The sequence below is a fragment of the Porites lutea genome, chromosome 13 (genome assembly GCF_958299795.1).
Source record: "Porites lutea chromosome 13, jaPorLute2.1, whole genome shotgun sequence".
In the NCBI taxonomy this organism is placed as follows: Eukaryota; Metazoa; Cnidaria; class Anthozoa; order Scleractinia; family Poritidae; genus Porites; species Porites lutea.
In genome coordinates, this window is record NC_133213.1 from 13,586,706 (window position 1) to 13,597,518 (window position 10,813).

General features: G+C 39.4%; 1 protein-coding gene across 2 annotated transcripts in view; it reads right to left on the reverse strand.

Annotated features, from left to right (window-relative positions):
- Positions 1–2,164: 2,164 nt before the first annotated feature.
- The window catches only part of LOC140922610 (sugar phosphate exchanger 3-like), a 54,172-nt gene continuing 45,523 nt past the window's right edge, over positions 2,165–10,813 (reverse strand). For both annotated transcript variants that reach the window (XM_073372592.1, XM_073372593.1), the window contains 7 exons: positions 9,850–9,897; positions 7,458–7,522; positions 7,111–7,197; positions 6,299–6,364; positions 5,575–5,627; positions 5,145–5,258; positions 2,165–2,559 (listed from right to left, as the gene is read on the reverse strand). In XM_073372592.1, the coding sequence (XP_073228693.1) occupies positions 5,150–5,258; positions 5,575–5,627; positions 6,299–6,364; positions 7,111–7,197; positions 7,458–7,522; positions 9,850–9,897 (428 nt within the window). In that variant the 3' untranslated portion in view covers positions 2,165–2,559; positions 5,145–5,149. The remainder of the gene's footprint in view (positions 2,560–5,144; positions 5,259–5,574; positions 5,628–6,298; positions 6,365–7,110; positions 7,198–7,457; positions 7,523–9,849; positions 9,898–10,813) is intronic.

Consider the following 10,813-nt stretch of genomic DNA (forward strand, 5'->3'; position numbering starts at 1 on the left):
CTCCTTTAAATGCGTTTCCTCTCAAATTTCGGGTGTAAGATAATTTTTAAGTGCTCTGTCAATTTTTGGCATCAGCAAGATTCCAACTCATTGTTTAAAGGAAGCATTTGTCACGTGACCTCTTAGTGCAAGTGGCCTATTGGTCCATTATCTCTTCATTATGAAGGAATGAGTGGGCTCCTCAAAACACAAAGGTCATAGGATAGCCAAAACTCTAATAACATTAATAACAACATTATTCATAATAAAAATGCAATAAGACTCTATGGCATTGTTATAAATGAAAAGTAGATGTTTGTTTAATTCTTGCCATAGTACTTCACAGTTTATATCCAAAATGTACCGTTGTTCTTTTTTTTGTCTTTTTTTTTATCAAATAAAGAACTTCCTTTTTCTTCTGTGGGTGAACCTCTACATAATCACGGGCATATATTTGCATGACCCTCCCCCTTTTAACGGCCCATTTTTCGTGACCCCTCCCTTTTCTGAGTCTCAAAAAGTTGTGACCCTCCCTCTGTTTCCACCCCCTCCCCCCCTGCTAATTTCTGACAAGTCCCTAATATACCTTGAAAAGTTTGAAAGTGATTTGTCGAAAATTAACGAAGATATAGCTCCTCAAAGTCACGAAATTTTACAGACGTTTGTTTGGTGGGAGCTAATTAAACAAACGTCTGTAAATTCTCGCAACTTTGCGGAGCTATATTTTCGCTCGTTTCAGACGTAACACTTTTAAACTTGACAGTTTTACTAATTTTAAGGCGCTCTTTCCAGTGGTGTAAACGGATTTTCCCCAACTGGTCCATGTCAAAAGTTGAAAAAACCGTGGGTCAATATAGTATTAATCAACAGTTCATATAGCGATCTTGTCTGTGGTTTAGGTTCAAGGATTTATTGGTCTTAGTCTATCTGGCACAATTTCGGCATATTAGTGGGGCAAACAAGCTCTGCTCAGATTCAGATAAAATGAAACCATTTTTGTCAAATAAAGTGTAATGAAAATTAACTGTTTAACATGGAAACAAAGCTGCAATGCTGTTTTATTTGTCGTGCAGGAATTAAAATAACATTCTCTGTCGGCTCTCTTAACTTTTTAAAAATATTATGTAGTATGTTGTCTTGTAACGGCATACATTGCCTAAAAACGTCTCGCCCGTCAATAATGTCTGCTGAAAAAATGAAAGCACCAAAACCTTTTCTTTTACCTTTTTGTTTTGTCACCGTTGGTTTTTCAATAAAGTTTAAGGAGAAAAAATTTGAAACGTGTCGACCATATTTCTTTTGGAGGCGAGATGAAAAATCCAAAACAAAATTACTTGGAAAGCAAAAAAGTCGAAGGAAATCGATTGCAGGAATGAGAAGGACAAAGAGAAATCATCGTTTGCAAACCAGAGGAAAGTAAGCCGAATTTAAGCCATGAATCTTGACGCATAATTTGATCTTTGATAAGGTGAAAATATCATAATTTATAAAGATACACGACGGGTTTAATACTTAGGCTAACCCTTTGAGGGTTAGCTATTCGTCTGATAAATTGTGTAACTGCTCAATTATCCCTTTCGTAACTTTTCTTTGTGGTCTACCATTTGGGCTTGGTTTAAGATACGCACTCTTTGTTTTACTCTCCCACTGCCGCATAACCCAGTACAGGCGTATTATTTTGGGCGATAGAAAGCTGCTTGCACGTTTATGTTCCTAATGCTCTGGTCGCCATTGACGTGCTTCAACTCCGCGACTATTTTACAATTCAACATGGCGGTTACACGACAAAAACCATTTGAGCACCTGAATAAGACGCCTGCAATGCAACCTTGTCAAAAATCATAATCGCTAAATAAAAAAGACCAAGAATCAAATTGAGATGGCAACGACGATAGCTCAAACTGACCATTGAATCGCGCTGCCGAGAGAAGTTACGCTCTGAAGAGGGATACTGCGAAGATCAAGACGTAAAACCCCGAGACAGCGAACCTATCAGGTTGATCGAAACACCAAGATCATCGAGGTCGTATTTCACTACCACCAAACACCATTTAAAGCATCTACATCTGCATATGAGGGGGACCCTGCACAGGGGGATACCCATCACTGCAAGACAAGTGACAAGACAAGACAAGCAGTGAAAGATAGTGCAGGAGAGGATCAAAAGATGTTTGTTTGTCATTAATGACGGTGTAAATGTTTTGGACTAAACATAGCTCCCATCATCTCTTGTTTCCACCCACCTTTTAATAACAAACACGTAGTTGTACAATCATAATAATTAATTAACAAACCGAAATTACTGCAACTGGGCTGTAAAATTGACGTAAGACATGTACGTAACACAATCACACAAAATAAATCTCATCCCTTCTCCAAAAATGGTCCACACGCACTAATGCTCAAAATTTTGAATTTCCTTTAAACGCCTCAGCTTAAGGACGGGTATTTGGTCTTTTAACTATAGCTTAATTGCCCTCATATTTTAAATAATAGTTAAAAGATAATCCGTACAAAAATGCATCTTGACCGCTGAAAGCACATGAATGCACATGAAGCTCGTGAATGGTCATTCAGCAACTGCAATAAAATAAACCTAACATTAAATTATGAAAGCACTACTGAGACTTAATAAGAGACTTAGAGACCTATTTTTCCCATACAAACTCTCATATTACGCCACAGGTGGCCTATATTACGCTTGGGCCACCTGTGGTTATTTAACGCATTACATTTTCTTTGGGTTGTTTTACTACTAATATACCTTGTTGGTAACTTCATGTGCTCACATCGTGGGTGACTCCTCCTAAAATTTTCTACAATTGGCATAGGATTTAATCGCGCCGAAACCAATTGTGGCATTGCACACATTTTAGGCATCCCACTGATGCACAGTTACGACTTTTAGATATTTTGAGCAACAACAATTTGCCGTCTGTCCTTTTTGAATTCTAAAATCGTTATCAGTCCTGTCGGATGTGGGCAGCAAAAGCAAGGAAAACTCATGGTTTTAAGGAATATATCGTTAACACATTCCTTTTTTATAGAAAAACAAAGACCTAGGTTTTCTGGAACAGACAACTGTCTCAAAGAAGGACACTGTTAAGGGTAGCCGTTAACGTGGCTCGGTAATTGATACTAGAGCATTTAGCTGTGACAAATTTTCCGTCATAACGTCATCGTTTTTAACGCGATGGCTGCGAAACTTTGCAAAGAACAACAGAAGTTATTCGATAATGTGAAATATTCCGATTTCATTGATGGTAAACATTTCTTGAGAAATTAGCGCTTAAAAGGACCCTACTGTTCGAAGAAAATCGCGTCTAGCAAAAAATTTTGCTGATATTTTTTACTGAAATTTCTGATATCGGCTTTTATTGATATAATAAATATGCCAAAGAAATTTCAGAAAAATTGTTGGAGTAGACGTCCGTAACTAAAAGTCGCTCAAAATTCAGCTGTAAAATTGTTTTAGAATTTCAAAAATAAATTACTGTCATGCAGGTAGAAGGAGCCACCAGTTCGAATTTTCGGGACAAGTAAATTCAATGTTTGCCAATTCTGAATACAAAAGCCGATGGCCTATCGTGCTATTCTTTAAAAGGTACTTTTTAGTTTCAGAAGCACTATAAATTGCTTCAAACCCTGCTGTGAAGTCGAATGACTTCTTCCTCGACATTTTTATAATATCCCTCGGCAGTTTTGGTTCAAACTCTCAAACAGCTCAGATAGAAATGTCCAGCACCTTTGTTTATGACCAGAAAATGAGCACGAGCGGGCAGCTCTGCGAGGAATTCGCACCTCAGCCAGGGGGACGAATGCCAATGATGCCCATGTCTGTGAAACGATCTGTATAAACATGTATTGCAGAGTAAAACATAATAATCAAGAAAAAACCACCCATTCACCGAAGGAAGGAGTGACAAAAATTTCAGAGTTCTAAATTTATTCACGGGCAGTATTTTTGCGATAATTTCATTGTGCACTGTGATGTAATTCGGTTCACAGGCATGGGCATCATTGTCGTTCGTCCCCCCTAAGTACCTTTTTCCTGAGCTGGAAGTAACGAACAGCAGTAAAAGTCGTTGAAAATGCATTGCAATACATCAAAATGTATGTAGCAGGAGTTTGAGCTAAAACTGCCTGTCGTCAGTAGATCCGTTCTTAAGATATACACTTGACCAAAAAAAGTGTGCACAATTTACGTCCTGACACATTTTCCCTTGACGCGTTACTTATGGTTGTCATAGTGTTTCCACTTGAGTTTCAGGGGAACGAGAAACTTCCCAAATTGGGGGGAATTATCCAAAAGGTAAAATACATTGAAGGCTCTGCACATGGCGCTGTTTGTCTTTTTTCTATAGTTGCACCAGTATCGAGTCTACAAAATCAAGTGTCTGTGGAACGCAAAACCCAACCACCGCCCGGAACCCTCCTGTAATGACTTATTTTTTGTGTGTTTTACATCTGTATTTTTGGTTTTTGTTTCTTTTTTTTGTTAACCTCAGCCATTTTTTCAGCTGCGAACGTGCGTACAGGTATCTACATGCCCCTGACCTCTGGGTGGGTCCTCCACTGAGGTAATATATATACAGTGGAAGCTCTGGTATGCGGACACCCTCGGAACGCGAAAAATGTGTACGTAACTGAAGGTGGCCGCTTACGACAATGGTTCTCGTATGCGGCAGTCATAAGCACAAAATTCAAGTGGTGTTTTACAGAGTAACCGGACGTGTATGTGAAAAAAAAACAAACAAACACTGAAGCTGATATGAATTCATTGTGACAAACAGCAATATGAAGTTGATTATTGAAACACAAGATTCAGAGAGGGATTTCATTTCGGGTTCCCGCTTACTGTAGCTTAAAAACAAAGCTAAAGTCTAACTCGTAAACCTTAAAGTGTCCTCGGCCGCCTAACGGAATGTTCACTTAAAGGAATGTAAAAACAAAGAGTTTGTATGACAGTTGAAACGGGGTTTTGAGAAGGCGGCCGTTAGAAGAGCAGTCCTCTTTAGAGAGTGTCCGTTAAGGAGGCTTCCACTGTACAAGTTCCGCCTTAAAAACGTTTTTTTGTGGGTTGTAACCTTCTACCGGTAAAAAAGCCCTGTATCATAGTAGAGTGAGGAGGACGGTGTTGATAAGTGGTGTCAGGACAGACCAACCTGGTTCACTTATTTGCTTCAATGGTCTTGGATTGTGCGGGTGGAATGTACTCCGGTTGGCCACTGTCAATTACTTGGTAATAAAGAGGCGGGCGGTTTCTGTATAACAGCGCTCTGAAAACAAAAAATGCTTAACATGTCTAGCTCGCTCTTGGCTCACTAACTTAAGCAACATTTTAAAATAGAATATCACTTAAATCGAAACATTTGTGTAATTATATGCCCTCTTATATTTTAATCAACTTGCCAATGTTGTGATTCTCCTGGATTTTTCTCTAGAGTCAAGAACAACAACAACAACACGAGAAGTTAAGAAATTCTTGTTAAAGAATTAGAAGAACCGGCTACACTGTGCTTTAATTGCCCTGATAGAATGAAGGCTAAAAAACAGTTTAACAAAAAAGTTATAGCTCCTTGACATTGGCTTTACCGTGTGAACTTGATAACAGGTGGTATAAGAAGGCAAACAAAACTCATGAAAGCCTGAAAGAAAGAAAGACAAATGCCCTGGTCATAAACCCTGTCGTTCTGTAAAGTGAAAAGGGCGCAGCTGTGGTGAAAAGGCAGCAAAGGAATATAGTGTTAGAAACTGTGCTGTAGTAGACAATAGCTTTTTCGTGCCTGAAATTACTCCTAATGACAGTTATTTAACCCATTTACTCCTGTAGTCAATGATGGAAAGTATAGATAAGTGGTAATTTCTAAAGGAATAAGCAGAAGCATTTCCTTTGAATTCAGATGCTCCGACAAAATTTCTTTTATTTCAAATGCTGCCATTTTGAATCAACTTAAAGTAGCAGGTGGTCAGAACATGAGTGTGAACCAAGATGGGCGACATCAGTAACTTGCTTGCATGTACGCTTGTACGCTTATTGATGCTCAAAGTCTTCAAAAAAGATTTTGCAACCTCAGGGTCTAAAATCAAGCTATTTAGTTGTTAGGTTTCCAAGGCTGGCGGCTTCAATGACAAAAGCACCGAGAGTACTCCGACTGTTTCCTCCAGTGATCCAAGGCCTTTCAAGCGTGGCCTTTGTTTCCCTAAAATGATTGGAACAAGAAGCAAAAAAGGATATTCTTGCCAAATGGATTAAAGAAATATGGTAGGCTGAAATACGAAAATAGAAGGACTCATCTCTTCTTAGAACTACTCTTACCATGACCATCAAAAAGTAAAACACAGGTTTCCATCCACTGTGGGTATTGATTTCAGGAACAAGAAACTAGATATAAAGGGAGAAAACATAACATAAGGACCTCTGGTACCCAAGGTCCAAATCCTGAGAGTCCGGTATGATTGCAAAGATTAATGATTGCAGACAATTTACTAACCCGAACTTGTCTTACAAATTAATAAAATCCGTCATAAACACTGTAATACTTTAAATTGGTACTTAGCGGTTAAGCTTTGAATTTAAACTGTAACTGTCTTTTGGCAAAACAATAAGACGAGGACGACAAAGAATCAACTAAAGGGGAACAATAAAAAGATTGCCAGGCTCGTAAGCGGAGGTCGCGAGTTCCATTGCGGGTCCTACCCAACCAACCAGGGTCTATTTGAAAATCTGGTAAGATAACACTTTGTCTTCCCTGCTATAACGCCGCTTTATCGTGCAGTCACGCTACTGTGTAAAAAGAGTAGTAAGAGTAGGGGACGTAGACCTCGGTAGTGGGCTCTTTCTTTCTTGGGGGAAGGGAACCGTTACGGCCCTCACTAACGCAACGCTAATAAATATAAATGAACGCTAACTGTGTTATTACAACATAGGAAACGTGGGAGATGATGTGTACTGCCCAATTACGTCAGGCGCGGCGAGTGCCCGTTCCAAGTATTTAAGCCAAGACTGCTAATAGTCATTTAGTCCGAGAGTCTTGATAAGAATTGCAATTGTATCTCGTGGTGAAGTATTTGTCGAATCGTGTGTATTTATAGGTAGAGGTTTGTAATGGAGTCATGACATGTTATCACCTGTCCGATGGCAGCGCCCACACTTCCTGTACCATCTACAATCCCCGTTACTGTAGCTAACGCCTCACTGTCTGCACTGAGAGCACTCTGTTAAGAAAAAGTAATGCAGATGACGAATAGTTTCTTCTCATTTTAAATCTTTAGACGGGAGAGGACTGAACAGTAACCTCACTATAGCTAACATTTCTCAATATTTATACGAAAGGGCTTAATCAATCCATTTCCCAGTGTATAGATATCAAGCTGATATCAGATAAAACTCTCCTCGTGTTTCTAACATTGGCTCCCAAAGGAGTATCAATTTCCCACTTTTAAGAACTATACGATGCACAGAATACACATGATACCTGTCTTCCAAGATCAGCAGATATAGCAGAACTAATCAAGTTCGCAGGACCTCCAATCCAAAACCCTACAAGGAGATATTCATGGGCGGCTCAGTCAAGAAACTGTAAGAAACTGTAAGAAACTAATTGCGCGAACGTTCGCGAATAGCCACATTTATTTGGCCAAGAATCAAAGGGTGCTTATGGCTGACGCGTGGATTATTTATTTTAAAAATGAAAGCTGATAATGAACTTGCAATTAGTCTACCGGTATTATTTAAGGGTCAGGATCAGTGATCCGAGATCACTCGGATCATGGTCCGCAGATCAAATGAATCCTTGTCCAGAGTGGATTCATCGGTTCATTTGATCTACCATGATCCGATTGATCTCGGATCACTGATCCTAATCCGGATCATCTCAAAGGAACGCACCCTAAGTCTGTCAAAAAATGAAAATATGTATAAAGAAAAACTAAACTACACTAAGAAAACAAAAGCAAAACGACCAAAAAGAAAAAAAAAAAGTTTCCTCCGGCGGGAGTCGGACCCCAGACCATTGACGTGTAAGCTCATCGCAGTATCTATTGCGCCACAGCACCAAGTGTTGAACATTCATGTCAAATTAATTCTTTAACGTTTTTGCCCATGAAGTCTATTTAGCCGGTAGACGCTGTTTGAAGCTAGTAGAGCTTTAATAATGAAGAATTCAGACGTATATTCGAGGAAAATAAGCAGGGTTTTGACGGTAAAAGCCATACTTGAACTCATATCGTCGCAGTTAGCCTGCGAGCAAGCTCTCCGGGTTGCTCTGGCGGCGGTGTGGGAAAAGGAAGGAGAGCTTGCAACTACGTCTCTGGAATTTGAATATCTGCATCGAAAAAGTCGATGCGACATGCTGATTGGCGGAGATGACATTTGTAATGACGTCATTACCCTTTGCACGTGCTTTTCAATGTTTGTTTACATTCGCGCTCGGTTCCGCCTCGCGCCGATTGGCGGAAATCTGACAGCACAGTCGACGGGGAGCCACAGGGGAATTGGAGGTGGAATTGAAATTCCAGAGACGTAGTTGCAAGCTCTCCTTCATTTTCCCGCCCCGCCGCCAGAGCGCCCCAGAGCGCGTGCTCGCAGGCTACGTCCCATTTGAAATGGCCGACAAAGCAAAACTATTGCGAAGTCAGCAACAGTAAACGTTTCTGTTTTTATTCAACAAAGAAACATTTCATTTAAGAATGATATTTCCCAAAAACGCGCGAGATTGGGAGTCTTCTGGTGAGGCCGTGAGAAAGTTAAAAAATCGTGAGACTCACGACAGAATCTTGAGCTTGGACCACTTGGGGAGTCGAAGAGCAATTGCTGATCTCTTCATCATGTTTATCGCCTGGACGAGGCAAAAAGGTTCAAAAGTTCATAAACGTCTGTCTCAAAGTTGGCCATAGTGCTAATTTGAAACATTCAAAGTCCAGATGAAGACAACTTATCATTCTATGGAAGCTACAAAATCATAACATCGAAACTTCTGGGCACAATGCACGCTCAGTACTTCTTTATCGCGGGGACGTTTGGGAACGATCGACCTACGACAATTGTCGTTTTGATATCCGGCACTTTCGTGCGGGCCGACTAATTACTATTATTATTCATTCAAAATATTTCTCCGTTTCTGATTGGCTAAAAGCACACTCATAATTCACCATAACTAGTTACTGTTGACCAAATTTGGAAGAATTTTGCGATTAATCAACCGATGAGTGCAGCACAGTTGCAGGTTAATGCACCATTAACAGAGAAAACCTGGGGACGAGGTTGAGTTGTTTTGGTTGTGAAAAGAAAAATGGCCGACCAGTCGGCGGAATATTTTACTCGTTTCACGACGAACTATTGTCTAAAAACATAACAAGAAGACAACTCGACGGACAACATCTGCTATTTGAAGTATATTTGCAGACAAGAACAGCCCTTTATCTCCTAAACATGCACTATCGAGGTGAACTTAACATCGACGAAGGTAAGCATTTTTTAGCTTGTTTTTAAACTAGGAATTGTTTTGAATGAATAATAAAGCAATTAATGAATTCGGCTTTCGTAGGCTATAAAGAATTAAGCAGATATCGAAGGGTATTATCCACCGGGGCCGAACTGGATCTGCATAATTCTTCATATCCTACTCAGCCTCATTCATTAATTGCTAAATAAGTGTCCACACCTGAGTGACAAATTTGCATATTGCAGTGCCCACAAAAACTCATTCCTTGCGCTACGCGTAATCCACGAGTTAAAAAATGGTCGGGGTACCAGCCTATACAATTACCGTCACTACTGTTATTATACACTTACTACAAGCGACGGACGAAGGGTCTGTCTGGCATCATAACATTAAAAAACTTCATTTGTACGAACGTAGTACTCACCAGTGACACACATGAGAGCAGCATTTAATACGTAACTACCACTTGTATCTGAGATGAATGGAGACCAGTAAAAGTAATTACATGCACATGGGTAAATAATAAACCACAAAAAAACCTGCAGCGGAAAAATATTAAGCTACGTTATAGAAGAAAGAATGTTATAGAAATTTAAATAAAAATTGATTTAGAATATAACCCCAGGTATACAATAGAGAGAAAAATAAGCTTTGTGCTTACAGAACCAAAATATTGAATGGACTGTGTAATATTTATCTGGTAGTGATTGTGTGAACTCCAAAACTAGTTAGGGTATTAATAGAATTCGTGCAGGCATATATGACGTACAGGTATGCTTGTGCGACCGATAGCCTTTTAAACTAGGAATTATTTTGAATGAATAATAAAGCAATTAATGAATTCGGCTTTCGTAGGCTATATAACGATTATTCACCGAAGTGGAGGTGGCTAGTCGTAAATATTTACCGAGCTGCGAAGCTGCGAGGTAAATACCCACCACTAGCCACCGACACTGAGGTGAATAATTGTTTTAGTATATACTAAAACAGTGAGATGATCGAGCACAAAAATGATGATTTTTAACTCATTTACTGTTGTCAACGATTACAATTTTGGCGCGTAATGACCGAACGGCCGCGGCCGTCGCTTTTTCTTGCCGACAAATAAAAATTTGAAGGCATTTGTTTAGCTCTTGCGGGGAAATTTCTTCAAAAGGAGTTGTGAATTCGTTTTGTATTTAAAATCATTCTGTAAAAAAGATTATTAAATTTAGCTTTAAGCTTATTTATGAACAAGTCACCTAAATAAAGTAACGCAAGACTTAAGCTTAATTTGCATTTGTAAACAAAAAACTTTTTCACCGGTTTTATCGATAAATTCGAGTCAAAAAGACAAAGCTTTACCTGTTAAAACTTCCAAACTGAACTTCGCCACCTTCTTCGTGTAT